Here is a 20,900-nt window from a genome sequence, read left to right as displayed (position 1 = left end):
CGGGGCATTAAGGCAGTGTTCCTGTTCCAGCTCTCCTCCTCCTGCTCGGCGTACTCCTCGGAATATGGGTGGTCTACGGCGTGGTCCGCTTCATCATGTCCAGGGTCTGGAAGACCGGGAAGCTGCGGTACGGAGACAAGGAGCTGGCCATCCAGCAGCGGCTGCGGGCGCTCGACACGTTTCGAGGGTGAGTAGAAATTAGGAGTGACCGGTGTTGCCTTTGAAGTATCTTAGATGTCGCTTTGTGAAGGCGAATCACTGTCTGTCGAAAATTGGATATCCTTTATTAGGATTTTATCGGATACTCATGCTCATTGTTTATCGATAATAATGATAATATAAATTACAGGTCAGACTTACATGTCTAATATATTTACATCAAAGGTAGGTAGGATATTAGGCAGGCGTCCAGTTTTATCAAATAGTCCAGTATTTAGCTCATTAATTTAATTTCACCCAGTAATATAAGACCGCCTGTTGTTTACCTCTTCTTTATGTGTTGTATTATTTGTACTGTTCCTGTATTGAGGTGTGCATTAAAGATTATTTGTATTGTATTGTAAGTTTAAGGTTTAGTGCCTTTGGGTGTGCCCCATAACGCAGGTGACCGCTCGATATATAAGTACACCTTTTACTCCATTCAGCTCAGTGACCCAAATGATTTGAAACTTGAATTTGATTGATGGTTGAGCTTGATTGACTCTTGGCCTCCGACACAAGACAGCGCCACTTTTCTCGGTCTTGCGCTACTTCTCGCCAATTTTTGACGCGGAATTCGCACAGATCCACCTTCACCATGTCGCTCCAGCGATACCTGGGGCGCCCGTCGGGACGTCCTCCAGCTAGGCCCCTAGGTGTAGGGATGCGTCCGCGTGCCAACACATAGAGGTCCCCTACACAGGTCGTCTCACAGAGAAGGTCCTATTTAACACCTGGGACACCATTGCCCCTTGTATAGAAAAAGAGTGATTCTAATGCCATACATTGTTATTGCTTAGAGTGGCAGCTTGATGCAACTTGATGATTGACTTAGTGAATCATATTCGACCACTTTGTTCACAGAATGGCCATAGTGTTCATGATTTTCGTGAATGATGGGGCCGGCGGCTACTGGTGGCTTGAACACGCTACGTGGAACGGTCTGACGGCAGGGGATCTGGTTTTCCCTTCATTCCTGTGGATCATGGGGTGTGCATACCTCTGTCCGTCAAGGGGGCCTTCGCGAAGGGAGTACCAAGGTGGAAGATCTTCATGCATATTGTCAGGGTAAGTAAATATTCGCTAAAGCCAAATGGCATCGCAAAACGAGTGATTCTGAAATTGAAATGGCTGACGTGTGTACTTATACTTATTGAGTATCATGTTTTGTTTACTTTTACGGATGACTCACGCTAGAAAACATCACGTGATCAAAGATCACCCATCATCGAAAACGAAGAATCGGCCGCGACTCCTCGACCCGCACCTGGATCGTTCTGGCGTCATATATCTTTTATCTGTAGAGGGACATTTCGATACGGGTTTGCCATTAACATGTTGTAAAATATTGGATTGCAATGTTGATCATATTGGTCATATTTAACACGAAAAATATTACATAGGAAAATAAAAACTACAAAAATATTCAATTGAGCTTAATAAAACACTTATTAATTTTGAGTCTTCATCATATGACATTATACTCAAATGTGTTTTGGATATTAAGTTCAGTCCACTTACTAACGAATATATTTTATCGCATATGGAGTTATAATATTATTATATTATTGACAACCATTAAAGATAAAATTTAAACAAAAAAATTATGATATGCTTTTAGGGTTTAAAATGTTTTAAATAACCGGGTCAAGATTAGTCGTTTACATTATTAGTTTTAAAAGCACATATTATTGTTAGGTAACTTAATACAATCCATAGGTTACCATATTAGTTCAGTCAGACCATTAGTGAGAAATTATGGTACATTCCCTGACAGTATTTTATGCAAATATAAATAAATAAATATAGGACATTACTACACAAATTTACTTTGCCCCACAGTAAGTTCAAGAAGGCTTGTGTTGTGGGTACTCAGACAACGATATATAAATAAATACTTAAATACTTACATAGAAAACATCCAAGACTCAGGAACAAATATCCGTGCTCATCACACAAATAAATGCCCTTACCGGGATTTGAACCCGGGACCATCGGCTTCATAGACAGGGTCACTACCCTAGGGCCAAGACGGTCGTCAAATATAGACACAAGATTTTTACTTACGAGTATCTAATTTGTACACAAAATTTCCCTGTTATACAAAATTATTAATTTCTAAATTATGTATTTTATTTTTTGTTTGTCACTATGCTTACAGCTGAATTTTAACTTAAGTTAATAACTTTGTCAAGGCTGGTTGCATTAAACTTGTTCACTTAAGCTAAAAGCGATGAGTGGCTTAAGATAAGTAAGATAGGGTAATAATCATAGAGGTAAGATTTAATATCCTAGGTCCTGATAATAGTAAATCTGTAAAATTTCTTTGTACTAATGAGTACAACTTTCCGCCATACAACTTATTTAGATATATGAAAAGCAGTTGCAATATGAGCCTACTTTGGCTCGGTATAAGAAAACGTTGTATCGTAAACCCAGGTATAATAATTACGTAATCGCAATGTGGTTCCCGGTGGTCTTATGTAAACGGACCGGTCCGTCAGGTTGCCAGGATGGCTCGGTGACCTTTGGGAGCCTGCGTGCGCGCAAGCGTGCAACTCTGCGCAGCAATACATAGGTAATATTGGAGATGAGGTTATTAATATAGACTCCACTTCTTGGACCTAAGGTATAGAGTCGGAGGCTATCTCTGCGTGGCAAGTGTGTAAATGTCATTAGTAATGCCAAATATCGATACTATTTTGACACTCCTTCATTTTATTCTGTTCAAGTTAGATAGACTCTACATATGGCTCTATATTTGGTATAGTAATTTAATAATCACGCTATCGCAATGCGGTTCCCAGAGGTCTTATGTAAACACTGACCGGTTCGTCAGGTTGCTAGGATGGCTGATGACTTTTAGGAGCGTGCGTCTGCGCAACTCCGCGCATTGGAACAGGGGGCCTAGCCAAGATGCCAATCGTTTGCGCCGTAGCCAATGTCTCCTTGTCACATTTATATGGAAGATTGATAGAGAGACATTATCGTTTGTTATATACAGCGCAAACTATTGCAAATTCTGGTAAACATTAGAGACGAGATTATTAATATAGACGACACTATTAAGATGTCCTTGGACGTATACTATCGTGTATTGTGTAAACATTGGAAAACCGGAGCAATTTAGTGTCTTGGGTTTTGTAGGGGTAATAGTCTAAAATAGCGGTAGATGGTAGGGTTGGTAGCGGTAGGTTAGGGCGCCCGCTAGCCGGCGCGGTTGCACAGAGCAGGTGAGCGGGTTTGCGAAAAATAGTTTAAGCGTTTTACCTACGCAACGGATTTTACCTACAATGACACCCGCGTGCATGCCTAGGGCATGCAGATGCTCTTGGGAATTAAATTCACAAAACATGCATTTTTATGGTATTTATAAATCTACAACAATATTTCTTTCATCATATTGTGGATATCGCCGGCCTGAAGGAACATAATATAACAAGAAATAGTTGAAAATCTGTGATATTTATGGCGTTTATGAGTATGTGGAAGAATAACAGGATCTGAACGACCTCTACCTAAAACGAAGCATCATTAAACCTGTAGATAACTGATAACTGATATAAATCTACAAAAATATATCCGTGAAAGTGGCAGGCCAATTCGAACGTATATTTGAATCATATCATTTAGTTATAGTGCATCTCGCCTGCGCCAATACATGTACGGACCAGTACAAATGAAATGCACCATATCTGAATAATATCGTTAGATATACTGATGTCAGTGTACGTTACAATCGGCCATGAAAGTGATTCGAGATAAACGGTCGATTACTAATTTTCTACGTAAATCGCATAACATATAGTAATATTATAAATAATATAATAAAATAATAAAATGATTTTATTTCGGATAAAAAATCCATAGTTGTTAGTTACATTTTTACATTATATACCCAATCCCATAGTAAAAAAGCGCAGTTCCTAATACGTGTAGGCAATATTTTAGTTCACAATAACGAAATAGATGGCGCACGGAGCTAAAAAAACTCTTACCTCTAATCTGCGTCACGTAAATTAAAGTCAAGGCCGCATTGCATGGAGATTGTTTGTCTTTATTTCTTACTGTTCTTTGGTAAATTGTTGTATAATACGCCGCGATAACATTGTAATAGGAATAACTCAATAGATCGGTTTCTTGTGATGAGAACTTCATTGTTTAAAGATTAATGTCAGGTTGTAAAAAGTCTGACGTAATGTATAGTTTGGTATTCCCGGGTGTACTTTTACCGTAATATTTTAACACATTCACCGCTGAGCTACTGTTGTAGCGCTACGTTGTAGCCGATAAGATGGCTTTCCCGGTATATAGTGGAAATGCTTCGTACAGGCAAAACGACTACGAGACGTGATTAGCGCTAAATGGGCTAAAAATTATGCCATTCCGTTTCCTTAAATGTACTTAGCCATATCCCGAAGTTGTTGTACATATGAAAACAGTTGTATGTTTTGAGGTCATTGAATTGTTGAACGTTATCTTTGGATGGGTTACCACATTTTTTTATAACATATATAATTTTATTTACAATAAAAGTACCTTTACATATACGGAGCCGTACACATTTACTGACAAACGCGGGCAACAACGTCTTCCGAACGATTTGTACGGTAAGATATTGCTTGGGCTCCTCCCTTGCCCAAGCAATATCTTACCGTACAAATCGTTCTGCCATTTTTAATGAGGGAACGTGCACACTTTCGTACTTCTCACTCACTTAGTAGGGAGTTATAGCTTTTTTTCACAATCCATAACTCCCGCGGGAATAAAACAGGTCTTTGTCCTTCAGCACACCTGCATGAAATAAGATCTTTTTCGAGCAAGTGTGATGAAAATATATAGAAAATGACAGACGTCATAGACAAATATTGCACACCTCGATCCCTTTCTGTGTACGAACGAGTCACAACATGCACCGCCATAGGTCCAGTGGTACCTATGCCTCGGCAGAGAGGAAATAGTTGCGAATGCCCCTTCCAGGTGTTGCTCGAAGAACAAACGCATGAACTTCTTTAGACTTTAAAACTCTCTGTCGTTAAGTAACCTTGACGTTTTCCTATCAACTTGTCGCGATAAAAACTAGGTATCGGATACATTTTTGTCGGCCATAATGTATGCACGCACCAGATATGCATGCAATTCACTTTCGCGCTTACGTAATTTCCTTATTATTGATCAATATCTGGTGGCTGGATCTGTATCTGATCTTTAGTACACGGTTGCCATTTGTATCGTTTTTGCAACATGCTTCATTGGAAATTCTTTGCGTGTTGTAAGAACTCTCTCTACCGATCTTAGTTAAGTATTTGTTGTTACTTGGTGCGCAGGAATAATGTTAACAACAAGACATGTCCTACACTGCAATAGAAAACTGTGTCGTCGACATGATTTTTTAGCATATTTTTTTGTTGTATGTATGTTTGTAAGGTGTATGGGCATTAGCTTTTTTTTTTTTTTATACTTCATCCGTACGTACGTTCGTAGTTGCCTGAAATTAAATGATAATGGATTCTTTTGATTTGATTTGATACCAACATTTTAGCTTGAGTTAGCTTTTAAGGTGATTTTGCAAATTTTGTTAATTTTGGTACTAATATTGATGCCAACGAACTAGAATAACTATAAACGTCTGACTAGCAGGCGTATTTTGATTTAATAACAGGCTATGCATTAGATCTGGATTAGTTATAGTTCTGATCTAATTCTTAACCTGTTATTGAAACCAGAATATGCTTTGGCCACACTTTGTAATTGCAAATTCCATGCAGAGTTAGCTTGGTCCGACTCTAACAACCATCGGCGGTCTTATCGCTACAGAGCAATATCTTCCTGACAACCTTTTGAAAGTAGACTAATTGCTACAAATATGTATTCAGAATTCTAAAAATAGTAGGTACCTATACAACGAACCACATTCCTCATATGTAGTGAAATGTATCTCAACAAGTGAAGACAGATTTCATGCATGCTCTATGTTTGTTCATCCGTGCATATACTCTAACGGTTTATACGACAATCATTTTGAAAAACTCCTATCTCATCTTTCTCTCTTCGTATATAAACTTTATTAATAGCACCGCAAGGTCGTTTTGTGAATAAAGGAAGTTGGAAAAGTAGGTGATATGCGAACTCATCTAAATTACTTTCAAAAACTCTTATCCCTCCATCGTTCTATTTTCTAATATGAACTTTATTAAGAATGCCGTAAGGTAGCTTTATCAATGGAAGAAGATAGTAAGTTAGGAAAGTAGTGAATGCCTATTAGTATGGTCTCGTTGCGGTATTTAGTGGGTGACCGATATTTGCCTAATGATCTGTGTGTGCTATTGATTTGTAAACAATACAGTTATACCACCTTAAACTGTAACTATAGGACTGTAACCGCCGACCATTATGGCCCAATTTTTATTTCTTACGCGTTTTTAAGCTTTAATTTGTTGTCAGGCGCCGACGAAATTCGTGCATATTTGGAAACAATATTTCCCGATAGAGCTTGCACAGTCCTTGAACTCAAACCGAAGGGTTCTTACAGGTCATACAAAATCGGCATCCCGTGCGGGCTATACGACAAATGTTTATCCGCAGATATTAGGCCCAAGAACGCTCGGGTGAAGCCATGGTTTTTTCGAGGACGGCAGAGAAACGACACATGCCCTGAGAAGCCCAAGTCCCAAGACGGAAATAGTATCGATGTTAGATATAGTATACCAAAATGTCAGGGGCTTGAACACGAGACTTCAGTACTTCAGGCAAAACTGGCTAACTCTTGATTGTGATGTCATCGCGGTTACGGAGTCTTGGCTTACCGATGCCGTTAACAATGCTGAGTTGGTGTGCGGCGAGTGGAGCGTGCTGCGCCGAGACCGCGCTACAGGCGCGCGCGGCGGCGGCGTGCTCCTCGCGGCGCGCCCTGGCATCGAGCTCCGGCGTCGTGCTGATCTAGAGACGCCGAACGGCGAGGACTTATGGGTCACATTTGTGGCGGGTGAAGTGGTGTTTCATGTATGCGTCGTCTATATTCCTCCAAGTACCCCAGAGGAAACTTATATGCGGTGGTTTGAAAAAGTTGAGTCAGTGATTGACACTCTCGCAGGTGTAGTGCTTGTGCTTGGCGACCTAAACTTGAACCCGGTGTATACGTCCCAGAGTGTCCTTAGTTATTATTGTTATCTCTTATCTGTCTGCGGTTTGAATGAGATGAACGAAGTGACGAATGTACATGGAAGTAAGCTAGATGTCGTGTTGGTGCCGGAGCGCATCACTGGTGCTACGGTCTCAAAGATGGCGGGTGAGGGGTTGGTCCCTAGATCTGATACGTACCATCCTCCATTGGAGATTTCTGTGCCCAGGAGCTGTGCGCATCGACCAACTGCGGAGCGGCTAGATCCTAGCAATGTGGATATGCGTCGGGACTGGAACTTTACTAAGAGTAATTTTGAGCTAATGTATAAATTAGTGTCCGAAATAAGTTGGCAGAAAGTTCTCAGTGATGGCGATGTCGACATCGCTGTGGACATGTTTTACGACATATTATATGATATCTTTGACCTCTGTGTACCTAAACGGAAACGGCCGCCCGGTTCGAGTAGACGATATCCTGTGTGGTTCACGGCTGACCTGATTAGTAAAATCAAACAAAAAAGTTATCTGCACCGGGAATGGAAGGCTACGCGGGATAAAGACGTCTACAAAAAGTTTGCAACACTGAGGTCAAAAGTAAAAGAGCTGCTAGCGACTGCCTATGATAGCTACATTGGGTATATCCAAAGTACTCTTAAAGTCAATCCTCGCGCTTTCTGGCAGCACGTAGGCAGTCTTAAGACAAATGGCGGTGTTGTTTCCCGAGTAAAGTGTAAGGGTGAAGAATTTATTGGTAAGGAGGTGGCGAGCGCGTTTGCTAACTATTTCGCAGGCGTTTTTCTACCTGACATTCCGCTTCTCGATCCGAACCTGTTAGAAAATGCCGATCGGAAGCCTAACGCTAACTGCATTGATATCAAATCAATAACTTTACAGGAGGTAGAAGCCGGGATAAAATGCTTAAAGGCCAATAGCTCCGTTGGACCTGATAACTTGCCGGCGTATATTGTAAAGGGTTGTGCGGAGTTTTTGAAGATTCCGATACAATATATTTTTAACCTGGCGCTCTCTTCTGGGTCATATCCTCGAAGTTGGAAGGTGTCTAGAGTGAGGCCGATCCCGAAGGCGGGTGACACTTCCGTCGTTGAGAATTACAGACCCATAGCCGTTCTTCCCACCCTTGGCAAGCTGTTTGAGTCCATACTTCACCGGATTCTATCTTCCCAGGTTCGGCCCTTTTTGTGTGACGCGCAGCATGGCTTTCGGCCAAGTCGTTCGGTCAACACGAATCTGTTGATACTGACTGAAAACCTTGCTCAGCATCTTGACAAAGGTGTTCAGGTCGATGTCATTTATTTCGATTTCTCGAAGGCTTTCGATCGCGTGGATAACGATGTGCTGCTTAGGAAACTTGATGAAATTGGTTTCTCTCCCAAGCTACTAGCCTTTTTTGCCAACTATCTGCGCGATCGGCAGCAATTCGTCCGACATGGCTGTTTTGTCTCGACTCCTTACCACACCCGGTCCGGCGTGAGTCAGGGCTCCATCTTGGGACCCTTGTTTTTCGGCATCATGATTAACGATCTTAAATCAGTTCTTCGGGCGGCTCAATGTCTCTTGTATGCTGATGATCTGAAGCTGGTATACAGGATTGAGCAAAGAACTGATTGCGAGACGTTACAGGAGGACATCGACCTGGTGTTTCGGTGGAGTATGCACAATAAACTTCATTTCAACCCAGTCAAGTGTTGTGTGTGTACATTTAGCCGCTCTCGTTCCGCTATATATGGGCATTATATACTGGGGTCAGAGCCAATAAATCGTGTCTTTTCCGTCAAGGATCTGGGCGTAGTGTTCGATGCACGGCTAACTTTTCACGAGCATATTTTTTCTCTCGCGAAGAGCTCCTTTCAAAGGCTGGGTTTTGTAATCCGAAATCTTCGCGATTTTCATGACCCGGTGGCTATAAAAATGGTGTACAATGGTCTAGTAAGGAGTAAGCTGGAGACTTCGTCGATCATTTGGAACCCCTACGAGTCGACGTATGCTTTACTGCTTGAGAAGGTCCAGAAAGCGTTTTTAAGGTTCCTTTATAAAAAAATATTCGGATTCTATCCGTACCTGTACCCGACAAAGTATCTTCTCGGCTCCCTCGGGTACAATTCCTTGGAGGTCAGGCGGAATTACCAACTCCTTGTCATGGCATGCCGAGCCTTGCGTGGGGAGTCAGACTGTCCCGAAGTTGTTTCTGGTCTCGTGCGCCTGTTTGTTCCGGACGTCCCGAGAATGGCCCTCAGACCACGACAACGCGACCTGTTGGCCGTGCCGCCGGCGCGCACCGTATCGCGCAGGAACTCGCCGCTGCCCCGCGCCCTCTCACTGCTCAATGCGCTCCTGGCATCGACGCCTGAATGCGATCTATTTGCTTGGCGATGGGCGGCAGTGTATAGTGAATGCTTGAGATTCTGTGAGGCGATGGATGCTAGGTGCTCAACTGTCCCAATTTAATTTGTTAATGTGCCATTATTGTTTTTATAATTGTTAATACTTATAATTATTAGTTAGTTTAAGTTTCGTGACGCATTGGTTCAACTGTAATGTCATGTAAACATTTTTATCATTAAAAATAAAATAAAAAATAAAATAATACTAGATTCTATCAAAATAAGAGCCCCAACATTTCGATATTTATCTCAGATCTAGATTGCCATAATACAGGCTGAGCCAAATGTGGGAATCATTGTATTGCTTCTCTAGAAATGTTTTTTTGTTTATTATTGACTTGTGAACGAGCCCGACAAATTTTTTGAATTTAGTCGAGCCTAATCGAATATTACAATAAATGTCATATTTGCTCACCAAAAACATTATGATGTAAAATGTTGCCAAGACGAAACCATAAGGTTCGCACTGTCAAAAAGTTATCAGATCTCATATAGCCCTAACTTCACAAACTCTACACCTTATTCGAAATATGTGGTTTCGTTACTACAAGAACTATTGTATAACAGACAAGTAATGAACAGTGAATAACATCTTTCACCTTAGGGCTTCTCTACACGATGTCCCAGCACTGGACCAGCGAGAAGGCCATGCGATGGTTGACAGCACGCACTATGGAATGGGCCACGTGTAGATGCGTATGCACCATCACTGCTCACTACCTTCGATGTGCGGACGAAAACCCGACACCGTAGCCTTCCTATCAGCATCCCGCCGCGCCATAAGGCATCCGACACCACTACCCTCTCTACACGCTGGCCTATCTTAGTGGGCCAGTATGATGGCCCACCGTGCAGAGGCACCTTTACGCCCATGTCCCATGTGACGGTAGCGAAACGGCCAAGTCACATATTTTGACTAAGGTGATTTGCGTATTAATCGTACCTATTGCGTACATAATTTTGTAGGTACATAACGGGAAAAACCGACATCTTTAAAAGGATCATTTTTTTTTTCCATAAATTGTAACGTTTCCATAAAATTCTTGAGAACCGCGTTTTTATTATCTTATTGCCCTAACGTCACTTTTGGTGTATTTATTAAACGAATACATATACCATTTGAATGTGACTAACAGGAGATTTATTATTATTTAAATTCAGCACAGCCAACATTTTGTTAAATAAGTGTCACCAGGGTAATGAGATGAATCAGAGAATAATCTTAAAAATAAATAACACCCATATTATGTATTTAAAATGCCTTTCTGTCTGTTTCAGCGCTCCTGCATCATGTTTTTGCTCGGCGTCGCTCTGAACACAATCTCAGGCCGCAACACTTTAGGCCAGATCCGAATCTTTGGCGTTCTCCAACGGCTTGCCGTGGCGTATTTCGTGGCAGCTGGCTTCTACGCGCTCACGGCGCCGAAGTACTTCACACCACCCAGGGTACATGAGGTTTGATTATCTGTCTCTGTTTCCTGCACCTACACGGTTTGGGAGCACTTTTATACTTGGAGCTTTGAATTCTTATAAACTCGCATGTTAGATAAAATACAGGCACTGTTAGAAAAAGATAGGCGGATATAGTCAGAAAGAGATATGTAAATAAAAATTACGGTACTTATAGCTAAGAAATAATCCAGCCGAGTTGGCTTGCCGTGGCGTATTTCGTAGCGGCTGGCTTGATTCTCTGTCTCTGGTTCCTGCACCTACACTTTTTGGGAGCTTTGAATACTTACATATAAACGAGTTTACAGTACATATGGGGCTACTTTATAGCACTAGTGCGAGAAGTAGCATATTACGTTACTGTGTCGAACATTTAAAGGGCCATATGTACTGTAAACGTTGTACGATACATGTGCAAATAGGTAATTCGCAACTCGTGTCGATTTAAAACACTCCCTTCGGTCGTGTTTTAATTTATCGCCACTCGTTTCGAATTTCCTATTTTTCGCACTTGTATCGTAATGTACTATTTTGTCTCTCTCTCCTTTTTTCTATCAAAAGTTAGAAGAGGAGAAAGAGACAGATATAGGTTGAAAGAGATTGCAGGTTATAAATAAAACAAAGAGACATAATTATGAAGATAACAAAAAAAAAACACAGGGTCACTGTACGCAGAAATGTTATGAGAGAGGTATTGCTAGATAGAGACAAATACACTATGCCGGGTCTCATATTATCAGAAAGATAGTCATTACTAATTATCTACTAGAATATCCGTATTTCTGTTTCCATCACCTGCACGGTTTGGGAGCACTTTTCTAAAAACTTGCACAATCGTACTATGTATATATTGTATATGTAACTAGGGAATACTGGAAAGGTCCTTAAGATATATCTAGGAGCAGCAATGAAATACCGAGCTAGCTCAATCGTGTGTATTTCGGAACTGACATACAAAATACTCAACCACCCTCTAGTCGGCGCATGTTAACTTAGGTCTACCCCATATTACATATATAACACCCCCCTTCTTAACTTATATGTACTACCAATCTTACTGGAGATAGGAATTAACTTATTTCAATAATATTGTTAAGAGTGGTAACTACCTGAGACAAAAGAATGACATTTTAATTACCTACCATCATAAGGTCCCAAAAAGTCCACATGGAGTCTACTCCAGGGCTCCGAGTAGTACGGCCAGGGTTGAGATTTAACTCGGGGTGGTGCAGAAGCCTCCACCGCGCAAATAGCGCAGCTTCGACTCATCGCTTCTATATCACGATCAATATTTGGCCACCAAACGAAACTACGAGCCACACTCTTCATCTTGACCATACCTTGGTGACTACTGTGTAATTCCTTTAAAATATTTGCTCTTAAGTTTTCTGGAATGATCATGCGATAACCCCACATTACACAACCACCTTCGACATACAGTTCCTGCCTTTTGGAGAAAAATGGTTTTAATTCTTCGCTATTACAAGATGCTGGCCACCCTCCTCTTATGTATGTAAGTACTTGTCTTAAAATAACATTTTTGTCCGTCTCTTTCTGGACGTCCTGGCTGGTAATGGGCAAAAAGTTTTGTACGAAATTTAGATAGGTTATTTCCTCACTCATCTGATTACTCTCAGGCCTGTGCGGCGGTAGTCGGGATAGGGCATCGGCTCCATTTTAGTAGTGTGCACATACTCAATATCATATTGATAGCCTCCTAAAATAATTGCCCATCTTTGCATGCGACTGGCCGCCATCACCGGAATCCCGGCTTTGTCTCCGAAGATCGTCACCAACGGCTTGTGGTCAGTCCTCAAAACGAATCTGCGGCCGTACAAGTATTGGTGGAATTTCTTTACTCCATAGATAATGGCAAGCCCCTCTCGTTCTATCTGTGAGTATGCCTTCTCCGCGCTGTTCAATACCCTCGAAGCGTAGGCTATGGGGCGCTCCGTACCATCCGGCCATGCATGCGATATCACGGCGGCCACGCCCACACTGCTCGCATCTGTCGTCAGAATCAGTGGGAGGTCTGGCGAGTAGTGGGCCAGCACCTCACTGGAAGCCAACAATCGTTTGACCTTATTAAAAGCCTCCTGACAAGACTGAGACCACTCAAATATAACATTTTTTTTAGCAACTCATATAGGGGTGTCAGTATTGTGCTAATATTTCTCACAAATTTCGCATAGTACATCGCCATTCCAAGAAAAGAACGTAACTCGGACACGTTACTAGGTGCTGTTACATTCAAAATATCCCTAACCTTCTTGGGACAAGTATGGAGTCCTTCTTTATCCACAACGTAACCTAAATAGGTAATTGAATTAGCCAGGAAAGAACATTTTTCTTTTTTTATCTTTAAACCGTATTTTTCCAGCCTCTCAAATACCCTATATAGGTTTTCTATGTGTTCCCTGTCATTTTCGCCCGTAATTACTACATCGTCTAGGAACACACCCACTTTCGACAAATCCGCAAACATCTGTTCTAGAATCCTTTGGAAAATGCCTGGACTCGAGGATAAACCGTAAATCAATCGGTTGTATTTAAATAAACCTTTGTGCGTATTAATCACAGTGTATTTGGCCGTATCATCCAGCACCAATTGCGCATATGCTTGCGAGAGGTCAATTTTGCTAAATTTTTGACCTCCATGTAATTTTGTAAACAAATCCTCGACCCTAGGCAAAGGAAAACGGTCCACATCTAAATGTTTATTAAGACTTATCTTATAATCTCCGCAGATGCGTATAGTTCCGTCAGACTTCACCACCGGTACGATAGGTGTCGCCCACTCGGAGGTCTCGACGGGCGTGATGACGCCGTCGCGCCCCAGCCGCTCCAGCTCGCGCTCCACCGGCTCGCGCAGCGCGTACGCCAGAGGGCGCGCGCGTAGGAACACGGGACGCGCGTCCGGCCGCACTCGCAGTGACACTAGCCCGCCGTTGTACCTCCCCAGGCCTCCGAGAACACATTCTTAAACCTGGAACTGAAATTTGACAGATTAAAATCTTTCGATGTTTTTACATAATTAATCAAGTCTGACTCGAACAAACCCCTAATAATTCCTAACTCAACTAGCCATTGCCTGCCTAGTAAATTAGTTTTACCATCCTCTATAACATACAAATCGAGCGGCATTGAGCGATCCTTATACTTAATTAGTGGCTTCAATCTGCCTAACGGACGAACTTTCTCTCCTGAATAATATCTTAATATTAGATGACCCGGTTTTAGCTCACAATTCGAAAAATATTTTTCATATACATATGGACTAATACAACTTATAGCACTACCCGTGTCAATCTCCATCTTAATATCGTGATTGTTAACATTGAGGGTCACTAAATAAGGTTTATATTTACTAAAACACTCTTCTTTAACAAAGGAAAGATTTACCTCTAAGTCATATGTTTCCTCTTCCGAATACTCATCCTCAACGTAGTTAACTTTTGTCAACCTGGGGCACATCTTTTTCAAGTGTCCGTCTTGATTACACACACGGCATACATAAAGACGAAATTTGCATGTCTGAGTCGCATGCGCACCTCCACACGCTGAGCACGTCCCTTGACCTTGACCTAATTGCGCGCGGCTGCCGTCAGCTGATCTCGACGTCACAGGTCCCCGGTAACTATTGTTCGGCCGCTGTCCGTTCGGCCTCCATCGGTTAACTTCGTTGCTAACTATTTTGGTCTGCTCGTCCCGTTTCGGATAACTTCGGCTGTTCCGTGATGGCGTCTTGAAATTTGATTTTTTTTTGTTGCTTATAGAAAAACACGGCGCCGTGGCGTCATTCGCTGATGAACGACCTCGACTTTCTACAGCTGCCGCATTTACCTCTGCTGCCTCCATCGCTATTGCCAACCCCTTAGCATTAGCAAACTTCAGATCATTTTCCGTAAATAACCGCTGTCGAATAGTCTCATTATACAATCCACATACAAATTGATCTCGCAAGCTGTCATCCAACCACGTACCAAAATCACAATATTTAGTTAGCCTTTGCAAGTCCGCAATGAAATCCGCTATCGATTCATGTTTAGACTGCTTGCGTTGACGAAACTTATATCTTTCCGCTAAAACACTCGGCCGCGGTTGCAGATGATTTAACATAAGTTTGACAAGTTCACTGTAGGTTTTTTCTGATGGCTTAGTCGGAGTACACAGGGTTACTAATAACTCGTAGCTATCTGCTCCCATCGCGGTAATTAATAATGGTACTCTGCGGTCCTCTTGCACCTCATTAACGATAAAATACTGCTCCAGCCTGTCTATATACGTCGCCCAATTGTCTTTTTTGCCGATCAAACGCGTCCATCTTGCCAACCGACATCTTTGCCATTCTGTTCGCACAAGATATCACTCAACCACGTTCGCGCACTCGCTGATTCCATCACGACTCGTCGCCAGATTATTGTATATGTAACTAGGGAATACTGGAAAGGTCCTTAAGATATATCTAGGAGCAGCAATGAAATACCGAGCTAGCTCAATCGTGTGTATTTCGGAACTGACATACAAAATACTCAACCACCCTCTAGTCGGCGCATGTTAACTTAGGTCTACCCCATATTACATATATAACAGTATATACGTAACTTGTATAGTTAGAAATAAGTCAAATACTTCGTACCACCCAAGGTAAATGAGGTATGATTCTCTTAATTTCCTACACCTACACGGTTTGGAAGCACTGTTCTAGAAACTAAATTAGGATCTATATTACAAAAAATACTGTCTTACCTTCTTTACTTTCCTTCCTGCCTTCCTTCTTTCCTTAAAAAACTTAGATAATTGTGTAGTTAGAATAAAATCATGTCCCTAGTTTACGCCATCCAGGATACATGAGGTTTAGATTCTCTGTCTCATGTCCCTGTACATAGGATAGAATGGGATAGGTGAGGGGAATGTGTACCAACACTGCTTGGGAGTACTTGCTCACTTCTAGCATATAAACGAGCTACAAAATGGCTGCGCTTCTGCAGAACTAAAATTTTCTCGTTTCGTTCATGTCTAAGACTGCCTGCGAAACGTGCCTAGTCCCCGTTTTCCTCCCTGGATATCCCCCTTTCGTCTTATACAGGTCTCTTTTCGATGTTAAACAGAGCACATGCTCATTATTCTGCGCGGCTGTGTCTATAGTCCGTACCCTCATGACAGCATGATGGCAGCAGATGGTAGGAGATATGGAAGAAGATCATTCATATGACTTGCTTGTTTCAGGGAGCATGTGGACAGGCTTTGAAAGATGTCCTCTCGTGCGTATGGTGCTGGGCGCTAGCTGGTGCTCTTGTGGCAGTTCACACCGTGATCACCTTCGTAGTTCACGACCCTGGCTGTCCAGCGTAAGTACATCACCATCACCAGCAGGTGAAACACGTCTTTTCTTGCGTGTGGTACTGGGCGCTAGCTGGTGCTCTTGAGGCAATTCACACCGTGATCACCTTCGTAGTACACGACCTTGGCTGTCTACCATCAATGTCTTTACCTCTTAGGTATCCTTTTATTTGACAGCTCGAACGGCTGTAGCTTCATCTAGTTCAGCAATTAGAACCATTTTACTTAAACTACACCCGTTCTACAATCAATAATTCTTCTACCACGGCTACTTTCTTAACTAAGAGTACCAATATTGCGCTCTAAGTGAGTGTTGTAACAAATTTTGCTTAAGTGACTTACAATATTTTAAGTCATAATACTATTTTTTATTATTTTTTAAATTCAGAGGCTATCTCGGCCCGGGGGCAAGCACGATGACTGGGCAGCTCCGGAGTGCAGTGGCGGCGCGGCAGGCTACATCGACCGTTTGGTCCTGGGCTCCTCACATCTGTTCCAATGGACTGACCGTCGTGAGGTCTATGGAGGACCACATACTGACCCTGAGGGTCTTCTGGGTAAGTTACTAGCTAAGATAGAACAGTGGCGGTATGGTACATCGACCGTCTGGTCCAGTGCTCCTCCTATCTGTTTCAGTGGACAGACCGTCGTGAGTTCTATGGAGGACCACATATTGACCCTGAGGGTGTACTTAGCAAACTACTTTTCTTCTTCAGTTGCCACCTTATGTACTCCATTCTTCTCTATCTTTTTCTATCCTTATCCATTTTCACACATCAAATACTTACCTTGCAGGTTACTGGGTAAGCTATTAATTAAGACTGCCAGCGACAACATGATACGTCACATTTAAACGATCGAGTCTGTGTCGTGCACGAAAGACTACAGACTGACCCTAAAATGTCATATCTGTAGCAAGAATTTTGACCCTATCCGGTTTTCCGGAGAAACTCCGAGCAAAACTCGAGCCTTGCCCTTTGGGTAAATATCCGAATCCATTTTAACCAATTCTTTTTCACAGGTTGCCTAACATCAGCTGTACAAGCACTACTAGGTGTGCAAGCAGGAGCGACAGTATTGCTGCAGCGCTCACACAAAGCACGAGTGTCTCGCTGGCTGGCGTGGGGACTAGTTTTCGCTCTAGCCGGTGCCTTACTGACTGGCTTCAGTAGGGAGCATGGAGTGGTGCCAATCAATAAGAACCTGTGGTGAGTGTTATGTTTGTGTTGTTTATTCGACAGAAGCGAGAAGCTTATAAAAACACTAGAGGCTGCACGTAAAACAAACATTTGAGACAACTTTGAATTTGAAAGACGCCTACACTAATGGCCTAACTAACTATACCAACTGAGGCAAAATTCATCGAATGGGGGCAATGGGAGTATGTACTCCCGGCTGTTCAGTCAAGTTGGGACACCTCTTAGGCCAGAAGCCCATCCTTGATATTTCGCCCTTGGTATTTCACCTTAAGAGGGTTGCTTTGCCATATAGGAACGACCACCGGAACAATTGTTTTTTTTTTTTAATATTTTTCTTTTGCGACGGTGGGTAATAAATTACAGTATAGTGCCGAGACTGACATGAAGAATACATAATCCATTCCTTAAAAGATTCCTGGGACAATTTTGTTATTGACCGGGACACCGGGGCACCAAGCTTCAAGGGGGGAACGTGTCCTGGTGTACTTGAACCCTACCTTAAGTTTGCCCTGACCCCCTGGCCATACCCATACATTGACCTTGGCACTGTCAATGTATGGGTATAGCCGTCCCATGCATCACGTAAACCTTGGCGGGCGACATAGCATGGCGAGAATAGGTACCACAAATGCATTCCTATCTGCAGAATAAAATAGTTTAGTAGCTATTTTCTCCATCCTCCAGGTCCATCTCCTTCGTCCTGGTGACGACATCGTTCTGCCTGGTGCTGCTCGTCCTGTGCTACTTGTTCACCGACGCGTGGCGCCTCTGGGGCGGCGCGCCGTTCCGAGCGCCCGGCCTTAACGCCATCGCCCTCTATGTTGGCCACATGGTGTGTTATAACATGTTCCCTTTCCACTGGAAGGTGGCCAATATGGAGACGCACACGATAAACTTGTTGGAAGCTGTTTGGGGGACGGCCCTTTGGGTTGTTATAGCGCATGTTATGGCGAAGAAGAAGGTTTTTATAACGCTGTGAATTGAACCTTCATTGCAATGAAAGTAGAAACGAGCTTTTAAGAACAGTGTAACGTTTTTCTTAATCATTTGGATGTTAAGATCCGTTCCATATGCCCATTGGAGAAAAACTAGCTCAGTAAAAAAGTACAGAGAACATTGAAAACCGTTGTAAGTTGTGTTATTGCTATAGTGTTGGTAGGAACTGGAGTCTTTTGGGTCTAAATAGAAGAACTCGACTTGTTTTTACGACGCTCAGAGCTTACTAAACTTCCGAGTCTTTTAACTACTGAGTCGAGTTATTGAGTCTTTTTAAGCGGAACTCAAAAGAACTCGAGTCTCCGAATAAAGACTCACTCAACAATTTTATAGGTTTTACCTAAACAACAGTAAATAAAATAAGCGTTATTGTATGATTTATGTTATGTACCTATATCCATGAATTTTACATAAAGACAAGGCATTACGAAGTTATTTGTAAAAAAATTACAAGTTCTCCGAAAAGCACTCAAGTCTCTACAAAAGACTCGAGTCTCTAATAAGTTGAAAAGAACTCGAGTTTCGTCTTAATTATAAGTCTGAAAAACTGAGTCGAGTCTTAAAGCAGGGGACACCAACACTAGTCATAGCGCCAAGAACGCTTATGAGCGATAGCGCTACCAACGCAGAATTCATGATTTCAACAAAGTTTTTACTTATATTTGCTATACTAAGGTACTCAGTACCGGTTTGAATGTACTTTAAAGTTACAGATGAAATCGACTTAACACGTTAACAGTCCCCATACTAGATGTATGCATTTCCTGGTACATCCAAGCAAATTACTTCAATCACACGTCCATGCTCCACATATGGGTCACTGAGAAAAAAACAAGCCACACTCGAATTAGAACAATGACTTTTTGTATGCTGTTGTCTGACTAGCCAAAAATATTATTATACAAGTAGTATCCCTATATTATTATGCAATATGAAGTACTAATCTAACTGCGTACCTGGTGGTATATTCGTGACCCATATGTGGGGCACGGACGTGTGGAGATAGTTTAGCGTGACCCATATATGGGGCACAGGACTGTGAACGTGTTAATATCTCCATTTGTGTTTACAGATGAAGACAAATCTCTCACTTTGCTCCCAATGGTGCTGTGAGATAGGATTGGTTAGATTTCCTATGCGGTATGACTTGGTCAAGTACTATGTAAGTTTATAAAATGAGCCGTCAGAGAGGAATCGTTTTTTTTTTTGCCAAGTTAGCTTAACGTAGTTTTAAAGACTGATTATTAGATTTAACAAAACTTGTATCTTAACTATAGTTGAATTAAAAACATTTTACAATTATTGTATGCTTATTACATCCTTAGATCCTTATAGACCCTGGGCCGGGAGCATACATCGTCAGTCAACGTCTCCCGGCTGATACTTTAACGCTGTTTTAAATGAAAATAAAACCGCCAGCCGGTTATATTATATCGCTGTGGAAAGACTAGAGCTATTCATAGAACATTTAAAAAAATACGCGCCTTACCACTTTATGTCCGCAAAGTATTCGGAATGTCTAAATTGTGTAATCCGTTTATTTGAAACGCCTGATGGAATGCTACATGCAAAGTTTTATGATTTTGTTCTACTATTGTGAAATGGTAAAGCGCTTGTTTTTTTGCGACCAGCTGGCGATTTTTTTAATTAACAATAGCATCTGAACTATCATCTGACTAAATATGAAACAGGAGGCGATGAGTAATTTTTAGGGTTCCGTAGCCAAATGGCAAAAAACGGAACCCTTATAGATTCGTCATGTCCGTCTGTCTGTCCGATTCTGTCACAGCCACTTTTTTCCGAAACTATAAGAGCTGTACTGTTCAAACTTAGTAAGTGGATGTATTCTATGAACCGCATTAAGATTTTCATACAAAAATAGAAAAAAAAAAAACAATAAATTTTGGGGGTTCCCCATACTTAGAACTGAAACACAAAAAATCTTTTTTCATCAAACCCATACGTGTGGGGTATCTATGGATAGGTCTTCAAAAATGATATTGAGGTTTCTAATATCATTTCTTTCTAAAATGAATAGTTTGCGTGAGAGATACTTCCAAAGTGGTAAAATGTGTCCCCCCCCCCCCCCCCCCAGTAACTTCTAAAATAACAGAATGAAAAATCAAAAAAAAAATATATGATATACATTGCCATGTAAACTTCCACCGAAAATTGGTTTGAACGAGATCTA

The 20,900-nt window shown here is 41.8% G+C and overlaps 1 protein-coding gene across 1 annotated transcript in view; it reads left to right on the top strand.

Annotated features, from left to right (window-relative positions):
- LOC133517343 (heparan-alpha-glucosaminide N-acetyltransferase) overlaps window positions 1-20,012 on the top strand; it is a 71,600-nt gene extending 51,588 nt beyond the window's left edge. Inside the window, 8 exon segments of the mRNA XM_061850629.1 lie at window positions 31-187; window positions 1,063-1,187; window positions 1,190-1,266; window positions 11,001-11,168; window positions 16,401-16,526; window positions 16,903-17,071; window positions 17,536-17,722; window positions 18,398-20,012. Coding sequence (XP_061706613.1) covers window positions 31-187; window positions 1,063-1,187; window positions 1,190-1,266; window positions 11,001-11,168; window positions 16,401-16,526; window positions 16,903-17,071; window positions 17,536-17,722; window positions 18,398-18,692 — 1,304 coding nt within the window. The 3' untranslated portion in view covers window positions 18,693-20,012.
- Window positions 20,013-20,900: the final 888 nt, after the last annotated feature.

This window comes from Cydia pomonella, chromosome 4 (assembly GCF_033807575.1).
Source record: "Cydia pomonella isolate Wapato2018A chromosome 4, ilCydPomo1, whole genome shotgun sequence".
Taxonomy (NCBI): domain Eukaryota; kingdom Metazoa; phylum Arthropoda; class Insecta; order Lepidoptera; family Tortricidae; genus Cydia; species Cydia pomonella.
The sequence above is the reverse complement of the archived record's forward strand: the minus strand, read 5'-3'. Positions and strand labels throughout refer to the sequence as shown.